Source organism: Saimiri boliviensis, chromosome 1 (assembly GCF_048565385.1).
Source record: "Saimiri boliviensis isolate mSaiBol1 chromosome 1, mSaiBol1.pri, whole genome shotgun sequence".
NCBI classification, from domain to species: Eukaryota; Metazoa; Chordata; class Mammalia; order Primates; family Cebidae; genus Saimiri; species Saimiri boliviensis.
This window is the reverse complement of record NC_133449.1, coordinates 114,491,726-114,516,936: the sequence shown is the minus strand read 5'-3', so window position 1 is coordinate 114,516,936 and position 25,211 is coordinate 114,491,726. Positions and strand designations below refer to the sequence as shown.

Sequence of the window (25,211 nt, the reverse complement as noted above, 5' to 3'; positions counted from 1 at the left end):
AAAAAAAATATGTACCGTCTTGCTCCAAAACCATTTTCCTGGCTTTCATATCAGCCATTTATGTATTTTTGTTCTTATTTTTATTTATTTATTTATTTATTTATTTACTTACTTACTTACTTTTAAGACGGGGTTTCACCATGTTGGTCAGGCTGGTCTTGAACTCCTGACTTCAGGTGATCTGCCCATCTTGGCCTCCAAAGTGCTTGGATTACAGGCGTGAGCCACCATGCCCGGCCTGTTCTTTTTTTTTTTTTTTTTTTTTGAGACAGGGTCTTGCTCTGTTGCCCAGGCTGGAGTATAGTGGTGCCATCATAGCTCACTGCAGCCTCAAACTCCTGGTTGATGCGATCCTTCCACCTCAGCCTCCTGAGTAGTTGAGACTACAGGCACACACCATCATAACCCACTAATTTTTTAAAAACTTTTTGTAGAGATGGGTTCTTGTGGTGTAGCCCAGGCTGGTCTCAAACTCCTGGTATCAAGTGATCCTTCTGCTTTGGAGTCCCAAAGTGTTGAGCTTACAGGTGTGGCCACTGTACCCTGCCTTATCTCAGCCCTTTAGAGATACAGTACATCAGAGGCTCTGCTAGTCTTTAGAAACCAGTGTGTATAGTGTGTGTGCGTTTGTGTATGTGAGTGTTTTGCAAGGTGACAGAGCTGGGGAGTGAGGGCGACAACCAAGGAATTCAATTAACTCAATAGAAAAAAACATACGACACTGACAATGTAGCAGCAGGGCCAAGTGGTGGCTCACGCCTGTAATCCCAACACTTTCGGAAGCGGAGGTGGGTGGATCACTTGAACCCAGGAGTTGGAGACCAGCCTGGGCAACATGGCAAAACACCATCTCTACGAAAAACACAAAAATTAGCCAGGCGTGGTGGTGCGAGCCTGTAATCCAGCTATTCAGGAGGCTGAGGCAGGAGAATCGCTTGAACCCGGGAGGCAGAGGTTGCAGTGAGTCAAAATAGTGTCCCTGCACTCCAACCTGGGTGACAGAGCAAGACTCAGTCTCAAAAAAAAAGAAAGAAAGAAAATGCAGCAAACAAGAGATCAGGTTGCCATAGCAACCATGTAATTGACATTTTCATTTTCCCAGCATTTGTTCTGGGCAGGTGTGGGCAGACACCTGTCCTCAGGGATGTGCAAGGATGAGGGTGTGCCTGTTTCCCCCATTAGTCTTCATAATTGGAGGGGTTGGTACTGCTCCCAGACAAGGCCTTGGGAATCGGGTCTTTAACAGTGCACAGAAAACCCCCTACCTCAGAACATCCACAGCAGGCAGAGCCAACCTCACCGTGTAAAGGCGGTGGAGCTGACGGTGAGGTTGCTCACTGTGTGGATGGAACGCTGAGGTTCCGGTGGAGGGCCATACAGAGTGGCCGTGGCAGAGCTCTGCCCAGACCCAGGTCGGCTAACTCCCAGTGGGCCGCTGAACCAGGGTCAAGCAGCCGGGGTTAGGGGAAAAAAATAAGATGAAGAGGAAGCATGGCACAGCTTGAAGGAGCAGCTGTTTTCTGCACCGAACCACACATTGCAAGCAAATCTGCTGCCAAAGAACAAAGAGAAAAATGTATGGGATGAGCAGCCTCCCAAACCTCGCAGCTGGAGATGGAATTAAACTCAAATTCACCTGCAAAAAGCAGCTGATGGCTCAGCTACAAACCTCCTCCAAGCAGCCTCTGAGGTTCAGAATTCCTGCGTCCCACAAACTGCACAGCAAATACAAGAGGCAGCCCTGGCTGGATCCTTGCAACCACGCAGTTTTTGAGGCAGACACACATGGAATACTAAACACATCCCGGGAGTTCCAGACACAGCCACCTGGTTACAGCCCTGCCTGCTCTTGTGTGCAGCAATTTCTCTCAAAGGCGCAGCTTCATGCATATCTATAACCAAGTGCGTGTAGACAAGACGGTGTTCCAAAAGCACAGCCCCGAGTGGGAAAACAGGCGCCGTCAGCAAATCATTTTCACAGGGACAGGAAAATCTTTAGGTGGAAAATATTGCTTTTGTGACTTCCCTGGGAGGAAGAACGAGCTGAAATTGCTATGGTGTTGCAGCTTCCATTTGCCAAAAAGCAAAATGCTTTCAAGAAGCCCATCAGGGTTATGCTTGATCATAGCTTTGCTTAGTCCATTTCCTCACCGGTTTGCCTTTGTCATCTTTGCTTCCTGAGCCACTCCTGCACCTTAGAGTTACCGCAAATCCCATCCCATAAAAATCTGTAGCATCTCTGTGTGTGGAAATCAAACGACAAAAAGGCACCACCGTGTGTAGCTGTTAAAATGCTCTTAGTGGAAAGATGACATGGATGAAATGGCCCCTGGGGAACGCTGGGGAGGCCTGACTAGCAAGGTGCAGAGTGGGGGATTAGTGGGGAGATACACGGGGTCTTTTCCTAAAACTGAGAATAGTGTTCTGTTAAAGAACCCTTATTTTGAGGCTGGGCACAGTGGCTCGCACCGGTAACATCAGCACTTGGGGAGGCTGAGGTGGGAGGATTACTTGAGGCCAGGAGGTTGAGGCTGCAGTGAGGTTATGATCAAGCCACTGCACTCCAGCCTGGGTGGCAGAGGGACCCTGTCTCTAAAAAAAAATAAAAAAGAAGTCATAGTTGGGGTGGTGATAAGCCTCCTCTAAAATAATAAAGATTAGCTGGGTGTGGTGGGTCATGCCTGTAATCCCAGAACTCTGGGGAGGCCAAAGCAGGAGGAGCCCTTGAGCTTAGGAGTTCAAGACTAGCCTGGGCAATACGGGGAGACCCCGTCTCTTAAAAAAAGAAAAAAAAATTCCAGGCATGGTGGTGCACAGGTGTGGCCCTAACTACTTGGGAGGCTAAGGTGGGAGGATCACTTGGGATGGGAAGGTAGAGGCTACAGTGAGCTATGATTGTGCCACTGCATTCCAGCCTCGGTGACAGCGCAAGACCATGTCTCAATACTACTACTAATAATAATAATAAAGATTATTTCTGAATGTCTCTGTAACTGAAACATCCCCTCAAAAAACCCCTATAAATTGTAGACCTCCCCATCATCATTCTCTTCATTTTATTTTAAATTTCATTGAAATTTATCCTAAAGCACTTCCTGTGACTTGAAAATGCAGGCATTTTGGCTAACATTATTCATTGCTTTACATTTGAATATAATAAGAGTGTCAGGTTTATTTATCCAAACTTATATCTAAGTTTTAGGTTCCCCTCCCCTGCACCGATCCAAAATTCCATCATCCGTAGGCAACTCATAGTTGTCAGTCTGGCAGCTTCTCCTCTATTTTAAGCTCTTTCCTTTTCATCACCATCCATTTCCATTGACAACTCCACTGTCGGCTGCCTACCTAATAGACTCCTCGAACTGACTCCTCAGATGAGATTGTCTCCTCGGTAGCCTGTTCCTCCCCAGCCTTTCCGGTCTCAGTAAATGGCTCCAGTTGCTCAAGTCAAAAAACCTAGTTTAGCCAGCCACGGTGCTCACACCTGTCATCCCAGCACTTTGGGAGGCCGAGGCAGGTGGATCACCTGAGGTCAGGAGTTCAAGACCAGCCTGGCCAACATGGCAAAACTAGTCTCTACTAACAATACAAAAATTAACTGAGCATAGTGGTATGTGCCTGTAATTCCAGCTATTTGGGAGGCTGAGGCAGAAGAATTGCTTGAACCCGAGAGGCAGAGGCTGCAGTGAGCTGAGATCATGCCACTGCACGATCTAGGGGACAGAGCGAGACTTTGTCTCAAAATAAAACAACAACAAGAAATCTCCTCATGCTTCTTAGTGCTGTCTGAAATGATCTTGTTCACTAACTGCCTCCCCCACCTGGAATGCAAGCTCCAGGGGGGCAGAAGTATGCTGGCTGGTTCAGGGTCAGAGCCCCCTGTGCCTGGAACAGTACAGAGTGGACATTCACTGCATATTTATGGAGTGAAGGAATCAATCCATCAAGTAGAACTGGATAACAAACTTGTAAATAATTCATGCAGTCCAGCGCAGCAGAGCAGGAATCACTCAAAACCTCACATCTAACTCCCGCCTCGGGGGCCACCATTTTATCAGCAATGAGAACAGCAATAGCAGCAAAAACAATCCAATAATAATCAATAATTCAGTTTCGTAATTCAGTAACACTGTTCGGTCAGACTAACAACTTGGCCATTGACTCACAGCCCCTGTCATTTACTGTCTCTTTGCACCCCATAACACCCCATTATTACATTATCTTGTTATAACATCCCAGTAATAGCCCACTAGTCCCATTTTAGTAAGTCCAAAAACTGACGGTTAGGAGATGTTTTGTGACTTGCCTGAGATCACACAGATAGTATAGAGTTCAGATCCCAACACCAGGTCCTGCAGTAGTGTTCAAACTCCTCCAAATAGGTCAGGTGCAGTGGCTCATGCCCGTAATCCCAGCACTTTGAGAGGCCTAGGCAGGCGGATAGCCTGAGGGCAGGAGTTTGAGACCAGCCTGGCCAACATAGTGAAACCCCATCTCTACTAAAAATACAAAAATTAGCCAGGTGTGGTGGCAGGAACCTGTAACCCCAGCTACTCGGGAAGCTGAGGCAGAATTGCTTGAACCCAGGAGGTTACAGTGAGCCAAGATTGCATCATGCACTCTAGCCTGGGCAACAAGAGTGAGACTTCATCTCAAATAAATAAATAAATAAATAAATAAATAAATAAATAAATCCTCTAAATAAATACAGAGCACAGCCGGGCACAGTGGCTCATGCCTGTAATCCCAGCACTTTGGGAGGCCGAGGCAGGCAGATCACCTGAGGGAAGGAGTTCAAGACCAGCTTGATCAACAAGGCAAAACACCATCTCTACTAAAAATACAAAAATTAGCCAGGTGTGGTGGCACATGTCTATAGTTCCAGCTACTTGGGAGGCTGAGGCAGGAGAATCGCATGAACTTGGGAGGCAGAGGTTGCAGTGAGACGAGATTGCACCATTGCACTCCAGCCTGGGCATCAAGAATAAAACTCTGTCTCAATAAATAAATAAAAATAAATATCGCCGGGCGCGGTGGCTCAAGCCTGTAATCCCAGCACTTTGGGAGGCTGAGGCAGGTGGATCACGAGGTCAAGAGATCGAGACCATCCTTGGTCAACATGATGAAACCCCGTCTCTACTAAAAATACAAAAAAGTAGCTGGGCATGGTGGCACGTGCCTGTAATCCCAGCTACTCAGGATGCTGAGACAGGATAATTGCCTGAAGCCGGGAGGCGGAGGTTGTGGTGAGCCGAGATCGCGCCATTGCACTCCAGCCTGGGTAACAAGAGCGAAACTCCGTCTCAAAAATAAATAAATAAATAAATAAATAAATAAATAAATATCATACAGCCCCTGTGCCTGGAACTGTGTATAAAATAATCTCATAGGCAAATCAGGGCAAAATATTTCAGATAAAAGGATTTTCAATTAATTCTGAACCACTGGGCAGAGATTCACCCATGAGACAGTCAGACGTGAATATGGACCGCCCTTTACTGGGCACTTCCTGCCAACAAGGTTTGGGGCCATGCACTTCACCTGCTTCACCTCATCACCACGTGCTGTTAGCCCGTTTCACAAAGGCAGAAACTGACATGCAGAATGATCTCAAGGCCCTTGCCAAGAACTGATGGTGCTGGGTTCTGATGCCCTGATGCCCTGGCTGCATAGATACTCATCATTAGAAAAATGGTCTTAAAAATGGTCCCAGGTTCAAGCAATTCTCCTGCCTCAGCCTCCCAAGTAGCTAGGATTATAGGCATGCACCACCATGCCCAGCTAATTTTTGTATTTTTAGTAGATGGAGCTTCACTATATTGGCCAGGCTGGTCTGGAACTCCTGATCTTGGCCTGTAATCCCAGAATTCAGGAGGCTGAGACAAGAGGATCGCTTGAGCCCAGGAGTTCAAGACCAGCCTGGGCAACACAGCAAGATCCCATCTCTACAAAAAATACCACACAAACAAAATCCCTGGTGCTCTGTGGGTCAGATCTGGGCAGCTGGCAGGAGCTTCTGAGAATATAGCAGATACTCGAAATATCTAATTTGAATAATCTTCAGACATGTTTGCAAGACCTAAAGGAAAGCATCAGTACTTCACACTGGAGATGTTTCTTTCCTTGGCTGGGCATGGTGGCTCACACCTGTAATCCTAGCACTTTGGGAAGTCAAGGCAGGCAGATCACTTCAGGTCAGCAGTTCCAGAACAGCCTGGCCAATATGGTGAAACCCAGTCTCTACTAAAAATACAAAAATAAGCAGGGCGCAGTGGCTCATGCCTGTAATCCTAGCACTTTGGGAGGCTGAGGTGGGTGGATCACCTGAGGTCAGGAGTTCAAGACCAGCCAGGCCAACATGGTGAAACCCCATCTTTAAAAAAAAAAAAAGAAATACAAAAATAGCTGGGCATGTGGTGCACACCTGTAATCCCAGCTACTTAGGAGGCTGAGGCAGGAAAATCACTTGAACCTGGGAGATGAAGATTTCAGTGAGCAAAAATTGTACCACTCCACTCCAGCCTGGGCAAGAGAGTAAGACTCTACCTCAGAGGAAAAAAAAAAAAAAAAAAAAAAAAAAAGATTTCTTTCCTTGATCTAAGGGCAGCCTAGGCTGTGCGCGGTGGCTCATGCCTGTAATGCCAACACTTTGGGAGGCTGAGGCAGGCAGATCCCAAGGTCAGGAGTTCGAGACCAGCCTGGCCAACATGGTGAAACCCCGTCTCTACTAAAAATACAAAAATTAGCTGGGTGTGGTGGCATTCGCCTGTAATTCCAGCTACTCGGGAGACCGAGGCAGAAGAATCGCTTGAACCCTGGAGGCAGAGGTTGCAATGAGCCAAGATCACCCCATTACACTCCAGCTCTGGGCAACAGAGCAAGACTCCGTCTTGGTGGGGAGCGTAAAAAAAAAAAAAATGGCAGCGTAAACCCATTGGCAAGTTCTGGTGCAGGTCCCTTACCTGAAAGCCATAGCCTCGTGTCTCCGAGATCAGGATGCTCCCTAGGGAGGGGCATTGGAGTTCAGCAAGAATATCTTTGTTGGAGGTGGTAGGGCTGGGCCAGTGCCAGCCGGGGGCCTCCTCCTGGCCTGTGCTGGGGTCTCTGTCCCATTCTCCCCGCCACCCCCTCCGCAGGGCCCAGGTGTTCGAACAGAGCCAAACCAGGGCTGGAACTGCAAACATGGCAGCCTGCAGCCCGTCTCGCTCTAACAGGCTGCGGGAGCACAGTAGCCTGTGCCCTGGAATTTTCTGCTTGGTTCACCAATTCCTGGCGGGACCCTGCAGCGGCTGTGGTGTCGAACAAGGCAGGCATTCAGTCATTAGCTCAGCAATTAAAAGGCTTTGAGGGCAGGATCTGCAGTTTCCAGGGACTGACCCAAGTCACCAGCAGGGTTCTTGAAATGTTGCCCTTTGGGTCATTTAGCCAGCGCTTCTCCTCTGCAGCCCATACGGTCTTGAGAAGAATTAGAATTTTTATAGCAGGGAGACAAAAATTAGGTGAACTAGGCTCCTGACAGCCAAGTGGGAATTCAAGATGTCCAAACTGGAACTTTGATTTTCATTCCCCACAAATCTGGTTTCTCCTCCAGCCTTCTCATCCCAGCTAATAGCACCTGGATCCTTTCTGGGACTCCGTGCACATGGAAGGCATCGTGGACTCTCGCTCTCGTTCACACCGTACATCCTCTCAGTTACAACTCCTGCTGGCTCGACCTTCGAATATGACCCAGAATCTGCCCACTTCTCATCACCGCCACTGTCCCACCATCTCTCCCTAGGCTCCTGCAATAGTCCTTGACCCACTGCAATCACCTCCCAACTCAGTGGCCTGAGTGATCCTGTTAAAACCGAAGCCAATCACATCACTCTCTGCCCAAAGCCGTCTGTGCCACTCTTATGGCAAGATGGCTAGCGAGAGTACCCCTCCTGCAGTTCAGGAAGCAAAAATTTCGTTGCTGAAAGATCCTTTGTCTCAGTGCTGATTTTTCTTTGTGGCACTGAGCATCTATTTCCAACATCTACTCCCAACAGCCCCCATAAAAACCAAGGTTTTGCAGTGGCACCCAAGCCCTCTCTGCTCCAAGCCTCCTATCCCTCCCAACACCTTTGCTCTGCTCCTAAAATCTACCAGATAGCCCCAGGGCCTTGGCATGGGCTCTTCCACCTTGGACACTCTTTCCCCAGATATCCGCAGGGCTCCCTCCCTCCCTCCACACCTGCTCAGGCGCCTATTCCTCAAGGAGACTCTCCCCGATCTCCTCAGTTAAAACCACAGCTCGCTCCTCGTCTTCCACCTCTGCTGAGCTCTTGGCACCCCTTACTCTGCTGTTTGGTTGGCTCGTTTTTGTTTTTTAGTCGTCGCATTTAACACCTTCCAACAGACAAAATGTCAATGTCTTTTCGTGCCTATTATTTATTCCCTCTTTTCCTCTATGAGGGAGACTCGCCTCTGAGCGGCGGAGATCTTTTTGTATATTGTTCGCCAGTGTCTCCCGGGCAGCTGGTAGAGTCTGACACTTACAGGGGGTTCTGTAAATATTTGTGAATGGAAGGGGATGCCCTGAGAGCTGTGGGGTTTTCGTGAAAACAAAGATGAGAAAGAGAACAGAGGAAATGTGTTTGATCTCCCTGCCCCACAGGAGAGGAGATGGGGGGAAAGGAGATGGGGGGAGGGGCCTGGAGACCCTTCCCTGCCATGCCAGGACCCTTATAAGCCTGCGCCCACTCCCTCCCCACCAGAGCAGGAAGGAGCCGGACCTCCAGGGGCCAGTGGTAGCCAGATGGAGGGAGAACTCCGTCCCTGTCCCTGGACCACACTGCTGGCTCCTCTGCTGCCCAGAGAGCACTGTGGGGCTACTGGTTCCAGACCTCAAATAAGGCCGGGAGAAGCAGACAGAGCCATGAGCTATGCATCCTTTCCCTACCTGTGGGCTCCCGGCTGCCTCCAACCTGGACGCAGGGCTTTGCAGGCTTTCTAAATAAAAATCCTGATTGCTGAAGAAGGCGGGTGGAGGGTGACCCTAACCGAAGTGGGCTCTCTGCAGACGCTGGAATGCAACCTCTGCTGGGAAACCCGCCACCTGGGCGGAGAGTGACCGTGCTGTTCAGCCTGAACAGATGCAAATTCTCATGTCAAACCCTTTAAGGAAGCTGGTCACAGACAGCCCATCCTCCCTCCTTTCTCCCCCACTCCATCTGGTTGGTAACGAGAATGAGAAAAGCAGATTAGAAGTGTCACCCCTGCAGCTGGTTCCAGGCTGGGCCACCCACTCACTTTCGTTTCCTTCTGACAGGTACAATTTCTTTCCCAAACAAACACTCCAGGGTGGGTTCTGAGAAACCTTCTACTTATATGAATTTCATGAGCTTTACTGTGACCTGGGATAACTCTTTTACGTGCTAAACAAAGAAATGACTTATAAAAAGAAGTTTGTTTTCCTTTGTGATTCTGTGGTATGAGAAATATATTTAGGCCGGATGCAGAGGCTCATGCCTGTAATCCCAGCGCTTTGGGAGGCCCAGGTGGGCGGATCACTGAGGCCAGGATTTGGAGACCAGCCTGGCCAACATGGCGAAATCCCATCTCCACTAAAAATACAAAAATGAGCCAGGTGTGGGGGCGCACACCTGTAATCTCAGCTACTCCGGAGGCTGAGGCATGAGAGTCTCTTGAACCCAGAAGGTGGAGGTTGCAGGGAGCCAAATTACACCACTGCATTCCAGCCTGAGGTGACAGGGCAAGACTCTATCAAGGAAGGAAGGGGGGGGAAGAAGAAAGGAAAGGAAAGGAAAGGAAAGGAAAGGAAAGGAAAGGAAAGGGGATGGGGGAAGGAAGAAAAGAAGGAAGTAAGGGAGGGAGGGAAGGAAGAGAGGGAGGGAGGGATGGAAGGAAAGAAAGAGGAAAGGAGGAAAGGAGGAGGAAGGGAGGAATGAGGAAGGGAAGAAAGGAAGGAAGAGAGGGAGGAAGGCAGGGAAGGAAGGAAAGGAAGGAGGAAGGGAAGGAAGGAGGGAGGGAAGGAGGGAGGGAGGAAGAAAAGGAAAGGAAAGGAATGGAAGGAGGAAGGGGAAGGAAGGAAAGAAGAAAGTAAGGGAGGGAGGGAAGGAAGGAAGGAAGGAAGAAAAAAGGAGGGAGGGAAGAATGAGGAAGGGAAGAAAGGAAGGAAAGGAGGGAGGAAGGAGGAAGAAAGGAAGGAAGGAGGGAAGGAGGGAGGGAGGGAAGGAAGGAAAGAAGGAAGGGAGGGAGGGAGGGAAGGAGGGAGGGAGGAAGGAAGGAAGAAAAGGAAAGGAACGGAATGGAAGGAGGAAGGGGGAAGGAAGAAAAGGAAGGAAAGAAGAAAGTAAGGGAGGGAGGGAAGGAAGGAAAGAAGGAAGGAAGAAAAAAGGAGGGAGGGAGGAAAGAGGAAGGGAAGAAAGGAAGGAAGGAGGGAGGGAGGGAGGGAGGGAAGGAAGGAATGAAGGAAGGGAGGGAGGGAAGGGAAATATATTTAGGCTGGATGAGGCAGCTCACACCTGTAATCCCAGCACTTTGGGAGGCTGAGGTGGGCGGATCACGAGGTCAGGAGCTCAAGACCATCCTGGCTAACATGGTGAAACCCTGTTTCTACTAAAATACAAAAAATTATCTGGGCATGGTGGTGTGCACCTGTAATCCCAGCTACTCAGAAGGCTGAGACAGGGGAATTGCTTGAACTGGGGAGGCGGAAGTTGCAGTGAGCCAAGATCACACCACTGCACTCTAGTCTGGCGACAGAGCAGGACTCCATCTAAAAAAAAAAAAAAAAAAAAAAAAAAAAGCTGGAGGGCAACAGAGAGTGGTTTAGCCAACTTAAGAAGGACCACACAGAAAGTGCCGAAATTCAGGACCAGCATCAAGATGCCAGTATGGAGGCTAGGTATGGTGACTCATCCCAGCACTCTGGGAGGCTGAGGCAAAGGATTGCTTGAGGCCAGGAGATGCAGACCAGCCTACACAATATAGCGAGATCCTATCTCTACAAGAAATCCTAAAAATCAGCCGGGCATAGTGGTACGTGCCTGTAGCCCTGACTACTGGGAAGGCTGAGTCCAGAGGATCTTGTGAGCCCATGAGTTTGAGGCTAGAGTGACCTGTGACTGAGCCACTGCTACTCCAGCCTGATCGACAGGATGAGACCTGTCTCAAAAATTAAAATTAAAATATACCCATATGAATCTGATCTCCAATTCTGTGTGCAGACTACTAAAATGTCTCTCTTGCTAAAAAGATGCTCTAAGAATGGCTACATAGGGGTTTTGTTTTTTTTTTTTTTTTCCATAGGGCGTTTAAGAAAAAGCTTTAGCATGTCTTAGGACTTAATGTGTGTGACACCTTCAGGCAGCCATAACGAAAAACTAGAGGTTTTCTGTAAATAAATAAATAAAAACAAAGATATTCCCTGGCAACGGTGACCTTAAACTTTTGTTTTCAAGGTGGAAAATATTCACATAAAATTAAGCTTTATGAGAACATTCTATGATTATTTCATTTCTTCTCTCTTCCCCGGTTCCACTTAAACACTAATCCTAGAATCCTAAAACTGTTCTTTCCCGGAGATGTCATGATAAGTACTATACTTTTTATGTGCTTTTCCATAAGCAAAGAACAATAGTAGCTGAGTGATCAGGCAGTACAGGGATTAGCAGAGGAGTTAGTAATGAGCTTTAGAGGTTTATGTCTGTGGCTCCACTTGTCTAAATTTAAGCCTTTTTGGAGACAGAAACCCAGTTAACCAATGTAAGGCAACTGCCATAACAGTTGCTTAATAATTGGTGATCTCAGTAGAAAGGATATGTTGTAAATAAACAAAGCAATGAAACCCAGATTTCATTCATCAATGTATCCTCTACAGACCAGTTTAATGGAGATAAATTACCTTGTAGATAATGACAATTCAAACTTAACACACACCAGATCGATTGAAATAAACTGCTGTGTGTGTGCATCTGTGACGGCCTTTACTTTGTTATTACTGATTTAATTATTTTAAAGCCCTTATTAAGTGCTCTGCGGGTTCACGGTGGCACTTCTCTAAGAATCTGAAAATCAATGTAGTCTTTTAAACTACAGAGTTGGTGTCTTTTGTCTTATGAAGGGAAGGAGAACATATACTCACTGCCTATAGAAAATATGGGTAGAGGTGTTTAGAAAATAGTTAATGGGGCCAGGAGTGGTGGCTCACACTGTAATCCCAGCACTCTGGGAGGCCGAGGTGGGAGGATCACCTGAGGTCAGGAGTTTGAGAGCAGCCTGGCCAATTTAGTGAAACCCCATCTCTACTAAAAACAGAAAATTAGCCGGGTTTAGTGGTGCATGCCTATAATCTCAGCTACTTGGGAGGCTGAGACAGGAGAATCACTTGAACCCAGGATATGGATGTTGCAGTGAGCTGAGATCAAGCTACTGCATTCCAGCCTGGGCAACAAGAGTGAAACTCCGTCTCAGAAAAAAATAAATAACTAACAATTAATGGACCAGATGCGGTGGCTTGCACCTATAATCTAGCACTTTGGGAGGCTGAGGGGAATCACTTGAGGCCAGGAGTTTGAGACTTCCGTGAGCTATAATTGTACCATTATACTCCAGCCTGGGTGACAGAGCAAGACCCTTTCTCTAAAATAATAATAATAAAAGCTAGGCGTGGAGGCTCGTGCCAATAATTCTAACACTTTGAGAGGCTGAGGTCGGGGAATTGCTTGAGTTCAAGAGTTCCAGACTACCAGCTTAGGCAACATAGTGAGTCCCTGTCTCTACGAAAAATTGAAAAATTATCCAGGCATGGTGGCACACACCTGTAGTCCCAGCTACTCAGGAGGCTGAGGCAGGAGGATTGCTTAAGCCCAAGAATTTGAGGCTGTAATGAGCCATGATTGAGCCACTGGACTCCAGCCTGGGAGACAGAGTGAGACCCCACACACAAAATAATATAACGCAATAATAATAATACAGAAAATATTTAACATTCTTCTCAGCAAGATTTTAAGATTCAAAGGTTTTCCAGTCTTCACTCTTATTTGTAATGAGGAATTTTTTTTTTTTTTTTTTTTTTTTTTTTTTTTTTTTTTTTTTGAGACGGAGTTTCGCTCTTGTTACTGAGGCTGGAGTGCAATGGCGCAGTCTTGGCTCACCACAACCTCCGCCTCCTGGGTTCAGGCAATTCTCCTGCCTCAGCCTCCCGAGTAGCTGGGACTACAGGCGTGCGCCACCATGCCCAGCTAATTTTTGTATTTTTAGTAGAGACGGGGTTTCACCAAGTTGACCAGGATGGTCTCGATCTCTTGACCTTGTGATCCACCCGCCTCAGACTCCCAGAGTGCTGGGATTACAGGCTTGAGCCACCGTGCCCGGCCGAGGGATTTTTCTAAAGGGGGAAACTTTATTAAAGAGAAAGAGAAACTTTTTTTCCTTTGCTGATACTTTTCCTTAACGGTGGAAATCTCTTAGTAAAACACATTGAAAGTACCTGGATGTGCCTGAGATGTCTGCATCCTTGTGGTGGCTCACCCCTACAACCCCAACACTTTGGGAGGCTGAGGCGGGCAGATCACCTGAGGTCAGGAGTTCAAGACCAACCTGACCAACATGGAAAAAACCCATCTTTACTAAAAATACAAAATTAGCCAGATGTGATGATGCATGCCTGTAATTCCAGCTACTCCAGAGGCTGACGCAGGAGAACCGCTTGAACCTGGGAGGCAGAGGTTGCAGTGAGCCGGGATGGCGCCATTGCACTCCAGCCTGGGTGACAAGAGCAAAACTTTGTCTCAGGAAAAAAAAAGGACACACAACAGAATTGAATTAGTTTATATTTTTAGCCGAGACGTGGTTTCTTCATGTTGGCCAGGCTGGTCTCCAACTCCTGACCTCAAGTGATCCTCCTGCCCCAACCTCCCAAAGTGCTGGGATTACAGGTGTTAGCCCTGCACCCAGCCGGTTCTTTCTCAATCTCAATCTCTCTCTCTCTCTCTCTCTCTGTCTCTCTCTCTCTCCCTCTGTGACTCTCTCTCTCTCTCTCTCTCTCTCTCTCTCTCTCTCTCTCTCTCCCCCTCCCTCCCTCCCTCCCTAGGTTATCTATTTTCTCTGTCTCTTTTTTCCTGCTCATTTTGTTTTGGTCTCACTCTTCAGTTAGAGACAAGCTGTGATATTATTCTGGGCTTTCTGTTCATGTTTAAGATGAGACACTAACAGTCAATCAGATCTGTATGTGGGGGCAGGGCTTGTGACCGGAGGAGTTTTCTGCAGAGTGATGGAGTGGGGACTTGGAGCACTTATTGGAGGGTCTTCATTGTCGGTTTTATGAGGTCCTTTCTCTAGAGCTGATCTGTTTCCCCAGAAGTGATCACCCCATCTCCTGCCTCACCATCAGCTGTAATCCTGGCTGCCATTATTCTGAGACCTACGAAAGGGCGGGAGGCCAGAGGTCTCAGTGTCCCGAGTGAGTTTCGAGTCATTTCCGGGCTTCGGGTGCGGTGCTTCCTCAGCCCCTCTGGGCCAGGTGTTCCGAAATCCAGATTCCTTAACACCTTTTGTCTGCTGTTTTTTCCTCTTCTATTATCTTTATTTTTATCGATTTTTACTTTTTAAATCCTTTATAGTCATTTCATTTGGGTTCAGGAAGGGATGGAAATGAATCCAAATATTCCATCTTCAACTAGAAATCCTTTAATTAATATTTTACTTCAAGAGGTTTAATTCAGAGCATATTTCCATTAGGAGAAAAAATTGTTCTGTAAGCCCCAATGAGCCAAACTGGGAGAGACTAAAGGAACCTGTATAGCGAAAAGATTCTATATCCCACTTACAGGGGTCAAATAGCAATTCTAAGTAGACTGTCAAAAGCTAACTATGTATATTGTAATTTCTAGAGCAATTTAAAAACTTTCTTTGTTGAGTTTCTTTTTCGTATCGAAGAAATAGAAATTTTTTGTACAGAACTAAAATTAGTATGTCATAGTATATTTCTTTGTATAGAAACACTGTATATAGAAATATATACCTAGAAAATCCTGAAGACAAGCAAAAAAAGTTAAAACAATTTTAAAATAAGAAATATAATCAAAACCCAACAGATACATTAAAATGGCATATTAAAAGTATTCAAATAATTTCCCGGGCGCAGTGGCTCATGCCTGTAATTCTAGTGCTTTGGGAGGATGAGGCGCTGGATCACATGAGGTCAGAAGTTCAAGACCAGCCTGACCAACATGGTGAAACCCATCACTACTAAAAATACAAAAATTAGTTGGGCATTGTGGTACATGCCTGTAGTCCCACCTACCCAAAAGGCTGAGGCAGGAGAATCACTTGAACCCAGGAAGCAGAGGTTACAAATGAGCTGAGATTGCACCACTGCACTCTAGCTTAGGTGACAGAGCAAGATGCTGTCTCAAAATAAAATAAAATAATATTTAAGTTATCTAAGAGAGGATGAGAAAGGGCAAACAGAAACAAAAATTAGAGGGAACTAACAGAAAACAATTCGATGGTGAACCTAAATTAAAGCATATTAATAATTACATTAAATGTAAATAGTCTAAATACACCAATTAAAAGACAGAAATTTTCATTTTAATTTTACTTTTAAAGTTTATTTATTTATTTCTGAGACAAAGTCTCGCTCTGTCACCCAGATTGGAATGCAATCTGGAGGTTGCACCTCCGCTTCTCAGGTTCAAGTGATTCTCTTATCTCAGCCTCCTGAGTAGTTGAAATTACAAGCGTGTGCTACCATGCCTGGCTATTTTTTTGTATTTTTAGTGGAGATGGGGTTTCACCATATTGTTCAGACTGGTCATGAACTCCTGACCTCAAGAGATCTGCCTGCTTCAGCCTCCCGAAGTGCTGGGATTGTTATAGGCATGAGCCACCACACCCGGCTTAATTTTTATTTTATTATTAATTTTTGAGACTGGGTCGCGTTCTGTTACCCAGGTTGGAATGCAGTGGTGTGATCATGGCTCACTATAGCCTCGACTTTCCAGGCTCCAGAAATCCTCCACCTCAGCCTCCTGAGGAGCTGGAACCACAGGTGCACACCATCACACCGAATTAATTTTTGTATTTTTGGTATAGATGGGGTTTCACCATGTTGCCCAGGCGGATCTCAAACTCTTGAGTTCAAGTGTTCCACCTGTCTCACCCTCCCAAAGTGTTGGGCCACCATGCCCAGCCAGAAATTGTTACATTAAATTTTTAAGAAGACTCAACTATGTGATGTGTATAAGCAAACCCACTTTATATAATGGTATAGGTATGTTAAAAGTATAAAGATGGGGCCAGGTGCAGTAGCTCATGCCTATAATCCCAGCACTTTGGGAGACCCAGGTGAGCAGATCATTTGAGGTCAGGAGTTTGAGACCAGCCTGACCAACATGGCAAAACCCCATCTCTACTAAAAATATAAAAATTAGCTGGGCATGGTGGCACATGCCTGTAGTCCCAGCTACTTGGGAGGCTGAGGCAGGAGAATTGCTTGAACTTGGGAAGTGGAGGTTGCAGTGAGCCAAGATCTTGGCATTGCACTCCAGCCTGGGTAACAAAAGCAAAACATTGTCTCAAAACGAAACAGAAAAAGTATAAAGATGGAAAATATGTATCATGTAAACAAAAAGCTGGAGCACCTATATTCATATAAGATAAAATAAATTTCAGAGCAAAAAAAATTTACCAGGGATAAAGAGAGGTATTGCATAATGGTAGAAGAGTCAGTTCATCAACACACATAACAATCCTAAATGTACATGCAGGTAACAACAGAGCTTCAAAATACATGAAGCAGAAAATGACACAACTAAAAGAAGAAATGAACAAACCCATAATTAGGCTGGATTTGTTCCACATATCTCTCTCAGTAAGGGATAAAATAAGTAGGCAGAAAGTTACCACAGCTATAAACATGAGCAACACCATCAACCAACTGGATGGAACTAATTGACATTTCTGGAATACTCTACCCAAGAACAACAGAATACACATTCGTTGCAAGTGCCGTGGGACATAAACCAAATCTCGACAAATTTAAAAGAAATTAAATCATATAAAGTTGTTCCCTGACCACAAAGGAATTAAACTAGAAATAACAGAAAAATATCTGGAAAATATCCAAGTGCTTGAAAGTTAAACAACACACTTCTAAATAATCCATGAATCAAAGTGGAAGTTTTGGCCAGGCACAGTAGCTCACACCTGGAATCCCAGCTGCAGTGCAATGGCGTGATCTTGGCTCATGGAACTTCCACCTCCCAGTTTCAAGTGACTCTTATGCCTCAGCGTCCCAAGTAGCTGGGATTACAGGTGTGCCCCACCACACCCAGCTAATTTTTGTATTTGTTGTAGAGATGGGATTTCACCATGTTGGCCAGGCTGGTCTCAAACTCCTGGCCTCATGTGATCTGCCCGCCTCGGCCTCCCAAAGTGATGGAATTACAGTTATGAGCCACCACACCCAGCCAAAAATGTGAAAGTTTGAATAGATTGGAAAATATTTAAACTGAAAGAAAGCAAAAATACAACATATAAAAATTTGTGAGATGCAGGTAAAAAATACTTAAAGGAAAATTTATTACATCTAATGCTTATCTTAGCAGAGAAGAAAAAAAGCTAAGCTTCCACTCTAAGAAACTGCCATAAGAACAAAATAAATTCAAAGCAAGCAGAAGCAAAGAAATAATTAAGAGCAGAATTTGGCCAGAACTTGGCTCATGCCTGTAATCCCAGCACTGTGGGAGAACAAGGCTGGTGGATCACCTGAGGTCAGGAGTTCAAGACCAGCCTGGCCTACCTGGCAAAACCACATCTCTACTAAAAATACAAAAATCAGCTGTGCATGGTGGCATACACCTATAGTCCCAGGTACTCAGGAGGCTGAGGCAGGAGAATTGCTTGAACCTGGGAGGCAGAGGTTGCAGTGTGCCAAGATCATGTCACTGCACTCCAGCCTGGGTGACAGAACGAGACACCAAAAAAAAAAAAAAAAAAAAAAAAAAAAGCCCAAAAAAGTATTAAGAGCAGAAATTAATAAAATGGAAATAGGGCTGGGTACAGGAGCTCACACCTGTAATCCCAGCACTTTGGGAGGTCGAGGTGGGAGGATCACCTGAGCCCAGATGTTTGAGACCAGCCTGGGCAACATAGCAAGACCCTGTCTCTATATAATTAAAATTTAAATAAAGGAGAGAGCCGGTCACGGTGGCGCATGCCTATAGTCCCAGCTACTTGGGAGGCCGAGGCTGGACTATCGCTTGAGCCCAGGAGTTCTGGGTTGTAGTGCGCTATGCCGATCGGGTGTCTGCACTAAGTTCGGCATCAATATGGTGACCTCCCTGGAACGGGGGACCACCAGGTTGCCTAAGGAGGGATGAACTGGCCCAGGTTGGAAACGGAGCAGGTCAAAACTCCTGTGCTGATCACTAGTGGCAGTGAATAGCCACTGCACTCCAGCCTGGGCAACATAGTGAGACCCCATCTCTAAAAAAAAGAAAAAAGAAAAGAAAATGACTGGGCACAGTGGCTCATGCCTGTAATCCCAGCACTTAGGGAAGCCAAAGTGGACAAATTGCTTAAGCCCAGGAGTTTGAGACCACCCTATGCAACATGGTAAAACCCTGGCTCTACAAAAAAAATATAAAAATTAGCTGGCATGGTGGCACACCCCTGTGGTCCCAAATACTTTGGAGGTTGAGGTGTGATGATCACTTGAGCCCAGGAGGAGGAAGTTGCAGTGCACTCCAGCCTGGGTAGCCCGATAAAACCAAAAGCTGATTATTTGAAAAGATTGATAAAACTGCTAGCTTGACTGACAGGGAAAAAGAGAGAAGACAGAAACTACCAATATCAGAAGGGAAAGAGTAGGCATAATAAAGACCTCACAGATCTTAAAAGGGTAATAAGGAAGTACTACAAACAACTCTGTGCACATAAGTTTGACAGTTTAGATAAAATGGACCAATTTCTTAAAGCCACAAACTACCAAAGCCCACCCAAGAAGAAATAGACAGACTAAATAGTCCTATATCTGTTCAAAGAAATTGAATTCATAGCTAAAATCCTTCCAAAAACAGAAAACTTAGGTCCAGATGCTTTTACTAGTGAATTCTGCCAAACAATTCAAGAAGATATAACTCCAGTTCCTCACATTCTCTTTCAGAAAATACATAAGGGAACACTTCCTAACTAATTTTGTGAGCCCAGCATTACCCCGATACCAACGAATTTGACAGACTGCTGTTGATTGGTAATGCCTACAACTGACTACATATCACAAAATCCACCTGCAAAAGATACACCAATGCTTTAATTCCAAGGCAGAGCCACACAGGCCCACTCTCCCTGTGTGCTGTGTGTCTTCCAGGGATCTTTAGAGAAGCATATATTCTGGTTTCTGCCAACATCCTCAGGAAAGAGTAAACGTGAAGGCCAGGAATCACCATACCTAAGATACTGTCTCTTCTTCCTTAGCACAGCTTGGAACCTATAAGCTTGTTCTAGGTCCCCTGACTTCAGCTTGGCCTTCTGAGACTGTTAGCCTATTTCTGACTTTTGTAAGTCTCCCAGAACCTCCTAAAACTTCCTTTCTTTCTTTTTTTGTGGTACTTAAAGCTCTGGGATACATGTGCAGAAAGTGCAGGATTATTACACAGGTATACATGTGCCATGGTGGTTTCTTGCACCCATCAGCCCGTCATCTACATTAGAGATTTCTCCTAAACCTATGCCTCCCCTAACCCCCCACCCGCCAACAGACCCTAGTGTGTAATGTTCCCCTCCCCGTGTTCTCATTGTTCAACTCCCTGTATTCTCATTGTTCAACTCCCACTTATGAGAGAAACATATGGTGTTTGGTTTTCTGTTCCTGTGTTAGTTTGCTGAGAATGATGATTTCCAGCTTCATCTGTGTCCCTGCAAAGGACATGAATTCATGCTTTTTTTTATGGCTGCATAGTATTCTATGATGTATATGTGCCACATTTTCTTTAACCAGTCTATCATTGATAGTTATCTGGATTGGTTCCAAGTCTTTGCTATTGTGAATAGTGCAGCAATAACTTTGTTTGTTTGTTTGTTTCTTTCTTTCTTTCTTTCTTTCTTTCTTCCTTTCTTTCTTTCTTCTTTCTTTCTTACTATAACATTCCTGATACTGAATGAGAAAAGAAATTTAGCTTCTTTTAGTCTCAGAGCCACATTGCAACTCAAATGTCCATGATATGTCTGCCTGGGCACAGAGCACTTTGCCCCTAGGAAAAGAAGCCTTCCCGCCCCTGGAACACAGAAACAGCTGAAGCCAATTTATATATCAAGACAGACAAATGCATAGAAAAATATCCTATGAAGTATTCATTTTTATAACAAAAAAGGCAAACAGATGCTTTTACTTTACATTCTTCTTGTCTTAATATAATACATAGGACCATATCCACCTCTTTGTTTCAGAAAGTACTTGAACAGTTTCTATTCTGGAGGATTAGAGATTTCCTGGAAGCCATGACTACCCCACCAGTTTACCCTGCAGTGGGTAGCAAAGATAACATTGTGCCTGATCCCAAAGAGGAGATACAAGCCTTTCCAGAAATGTCTACACTGAAGACACACACCAAAAATAAGAGTTTACTAATGTATATTCTCAGCTTCAGTATTTTTTTTCTGCTTCCACTTCTAGACTCAAGAAAAGGCCCCATTCCTCACCCTCCTTCTTCCAGCGTTTGCTTCATGCAGTTAAAATGGAATGAATGGCTTTAGTTAAAGCATAAAAACAGTCTCCCTAAGGAGATACTAATTGTAGGTGTTTTCGCGAAGCTCTCAGAAACTCCAGCAGGGGGCTCATTCATTCCTGCTGAGCTGCTAGAGACCCCAAGATTATGTCTATATCAGCCTTAGAAATTTCCCACATGCAACACTCCTCCCACAGCCCCCGAAGTCATACACCAGTTACAGTGGGAGGGCAACTGTGTAGGTCACTACAAACAGAACCACCAATTTCATCTCTACATCCCCCACAAGCATTCAAAATAAAAACAAGGCCAGGTGCAGTGGCTTACACTTGTAATCCCAGCACTTTGGGAGGCTGAGGCAGATCACTTAAGGTCAGGAGTTCAAGATCAGCCTGGCCAACATGGAGAAACCCTGTCTCTATTAAAAATACAAAAATTAGCTGGGTGCGGTGATGCACGCTTGTAGTCCCAGCTACTCAAGGGGCTGAGGAGGAAGATGGCTTGAACCCAGAAGGCAGAGGTTGCAGAGAGCTAAAATTGTGCCACCACACACCAGTCTGGGCAACAGAGTGAGACTCTGTCTCAAAAATAAAATAAGACAAGTGGGGCAGGTGAAACCCTCTTAATTCTTCCACAGGAAATTCGAGAAAGACAGAGTAAAATTTAGAAAATCAAACTGGACATCCAAATGAGAATTAACTTATGTATGTTCACTTATTACCATTGCTGTTACCAGAAAGTGGGTCTTGTTCCAGACCCCAAGAGTGGGTTCTTAGATCTCACTTTCTTGGGAAAGAGTTCATGGCAAGTTGCAGAGTATAGCGAAGTAAAGACAGTTTGTTAGAAACTATTACGGAGTAAGGTATCCTCAGCAAGCAAGAGGAATGCCCTTACTTTTTAAATTTTACTTATCTAATTTGATACCACATCTTACTCTGTCATCCAGGCTCCAGCCTGGATAGTACAGTGGCACTATTAGGGCTTGCTGTAGCCTCAACCTCCCAGGCTCAATTGATCCTCCACCTCAGCTTCCCAAGTAGCTGAGCTACAGGTGCATACCACCACACCTGGCTAATCTTTTGTAAAGACAGGGTTTTTCCATGTTGGCCAGGCTGGTCTTGAACTCCTGGACTAAAAAGATCCATCTATCTTAGCCTCCCAAAGTGCTGGATTACAGGCATGAGTCACCATGCTTGACCAAGAATGCCCCTCCCTTAAAAGTGCTTGCTTATATAGGTTGTTAAGAATAGGATACTTCATTACAAAGAATTTTGATCAGCTTGTGACTTATTAGTATTGTTATTTTCCTATGTTACTACTGATTTCCACAAGAAATTCCAAGTGTACTATTATCTTAAAAGTAAAACCTATTCTTAAACTAAGAATGCTTTTTGTTCTTGAAATACTGGGGCATTTCTGTAAGTTCTGGGTCTTTATTTGGTAAGTTAGCATCATTAACTCATCCCATCAAACATAAATATCTTGTGACCAACAGTGCCAACCCCCTGGGAATGCCACCCAGCAGGATTGGCTTTACCCAGCCTTTATTCAAGATGGAGTCACTCTGGTTAGGATATCTCTGACACTATTAACTTATCTCAATGTCTTTCCCTCTCTCACTGAACAATCTTAGATAATTAATATGTTAATTATCAATCTCATAAACGAAACAAAGCTGACCAAGGCAAATGGCTGGCCTGGATGTTCCCAAGGATGTATTGCAGGTGCCAGGAAGGACTGTGGACCCAGTGTCCACTCTCTCAGTGGATGATCATAAACAATTTTCACCATGGTACTGAGAGGCAGAAGGGCAGAAGGGAGCCATATGATCAAAATAATCTTTCCTAGGCTGGGAATGGTGGCTCACACCTGTAATCTCAGCACTTTGGGAGGCCAAGGCAGATGGATCATTTGAGGCCAGGAGTTCAAGACCTGCCTGACCAACATGGCAAAACCCTGTCCCTACTAAAAATACAAAAATTATCCAGGCATGGTGTCTCGCGCCTTTATACTAGCTACGTGGGAGGATGAGACCTGAGAATCGCTTGAACCTGGGAGGTGGAGATTGCAGTGAGCCAAGATCGTGCCGCTGCACTCCAGCCTGGGTGACAGAGTGAGACTCTGCCTCAAAAATAATAGTCATCATCATCATCATCATCATCATCATCATCATCATCATCATCATTTTTCGTACAGGTAAAATATTTTCTTTTCTTTTTTCTTGAGATGGTGTATTGCTCTCTCGGGCAGGCTGGAGTGCAATGCCATGATCTCAGCACACTACAATCTCACCTCCCAGGTTCAAGTGATTCTCCTGCCTCAGTCTCCCAAATAGTTCAGATTACAGGTGTCCACCACCATGCCTGGCTAATTTTTGTATTTTTAGTAGAGACGGGTTTCATCATGTTGGCTAGGCTGGTCTCGAACTCTTGAATTCCTGACCTTGAGATCTGCTCATTTCGGCCTCCCAAAGTGCTGGGATTACAGGTGTGAGCCACCATGCCTGGCTGGTAATATTTTCAAGCTGAAGATATAGAAGTACTGGCCAGTCATATGTATATAACATCAAAGAATGAGGATGAGCTTCTAGAAGCAAATTCTGGCAGGTGAGCTTACCTGCTGCTGCCTGGTAGCTTTTTGGTTGTCCTTTTCATTATTATTATTATTATTATTATTATTATTTAATTTTCTGTCCTAAGTAGCTGGGGCTACAGGTGCACACCACTACAACTGGCTAATTTATTTTTATTTATTTTTTTAGTACAGACAGGGTCTTGCCCAGGCTGACCTCAAACTCCTGAGCTCAAGTGATCCTCCAGCCTGGGCCTCTCAAAGTGCTGAGATTATAGGTGTGAGGCACCATGCCTGGCTGAGATTTCATCAAGCTACTTAGAACATCGTGCAACTTAAAATTTATGAATTGTTTATTTCTGGAATTTTCCATTTAATATTTTTGGACCTTGGTTGACCAAGGGTTACTGAAACCTCAGAAAGCAAAACTGTGGATAAGAGAGGATTACTATACTGCCATTAAATTGCATTTTTAGAATAATCTCAAAAATTGTATCCAAGTAATGTGTATATTCAATTAAAATTTAATGCCTTCAACGTTTTATAAGTAATTCAAATAACAGAGTGGTAACAGTCTTCTAAGAATATTAACTACAATCCCAATCACTATTTTTCAAAAAGACATCAGTCCTGCTCCTGAAATTTCTCTCCAACAGGCCTTCTCCTCCCATTCCCACTGCCCCAAACCAGCCAGACCCTTTACCTTGCACTGCTCCGGGATGCCAGCCTCCGATCTGAAGGTTTCCTGGTGTCTGGGCCTCCATGCAGCTGTCAGTGTGTTCTTTCGGAAAAGCAGCTCTGTCCATGCCATTCTCTGAGCAATACGCTTTACTGGGTTGTCCCGTAGCCTTCAGGATAAAGTACAAATTCCTAAGCATGACTCCTCAGATGAAGCCTTTTCCAGTCCATCCCCTCCTTCCCAGATTACCACCTGCCCCTTTGACTCTGCCCTTTGGTCAGCAGCCACCACCAGCTGCTCTCTCCAGCAAGCCTCTCCAGCTCTCCAAGCCTACGTGGACAGCCCTTCCTCCCATTCCTCAGCCTACAAAATCCGATGTGCCCTTCAGCCTCTAATGTTAGCTCACCAAAATCTTCCCTTTGAATTACAAATGCAGCTGGCTGCGAACTCCTCCAAGTGACCAGAGCGTCCTGTAATCACCTCTATTACGGCATCTTTTATTTAGTGGGTGGTTTTTTGTTTTGTTTTTTTGTTTTTTGGCATTTCTATATTTCCTAAGAAAATATGATTTTCTAGAATCCTAGGAATTCTCATCTAATTTTTATTCCCAATATCTAGCACCATGCAAAGCAAGAAGTAGGTACCCAATAACTGCTTTTGGAATGAATGAATCAATGAATGGTGACACGTAGCTGCCAGAGCACTTTCTGCAAAGTAAATCTGATCTTGTCGCTCTAAGCTGCACTCCTTCCTGGGTGATGAGGTAACACTGGAAGCTATTAACAGATAAGAAAGAGAGGGAAAAAAAAGGAGGGGAGAGATCTCTGGGGTTCTGACAAATTATTTATTTTCACTGAGTTTCTGTTTCTGTTTCCTCATTTGTAAAGCTAGTTACAAAAAGTGCTGCCCGGATGAGCTTTGAAGGCATCTTCCAGTTCTCAAATTCCAGCCTGCTTGGCTCCAGAACAACTTTCCTAGAGTCTCTGGAAGCTATAACCCAAGTCTTAGCACCATCTAGTGATAAACAGGCACACAGCGGGGAGGGAAAGCCGGGGAGTGGGGAGGGCGGATAAGAGAAGGAAACGCCAACCTTAATTATGTTATGAGCCGCCAAGGAATTAGGTCAAACCTGCAAATACGAAGTTAAACCAAGAGGCCTAACTTCATCCTGGGGATGGAATGACTAACTAGCTTCAGAACATGGATGAAGTAGACAATTATAGAATGTCTGAGACATG

The 25,211-nt window shown here is 45.2% G+C and overlaps 1 protein-coding gene across 3 annotated transcripts in view; it reads right to left on the bottom strand.

The window, feature by feature from the left end:
- Positions 1–24,116, bottom strand: part of KIFC3 (kinesin family member C3) — a 107,804-nt gene extending 83,688 nt beyond the window's left edge. For 2 of the 3 annotated variants that reach the window (XM_074402364.1, XM_074402360.1), the window contains exon 1: positions 23,998–24,116. In XM_074402364.1, coding sequence (XP_074258465.1) covers positions 23,998–24,105 — 108 coding nt within the window. In that variant the 5' untranslated portion in view covers positions 24,106–24,116. The remainder of the gene's footprint in view (positions 1–23,997) is intronic. The other variant, XM_074402385.1, reaches the window with a different exon arrangement.
- Positions 24,117–25,211: the final 1,095 nt, after the last annotated feature.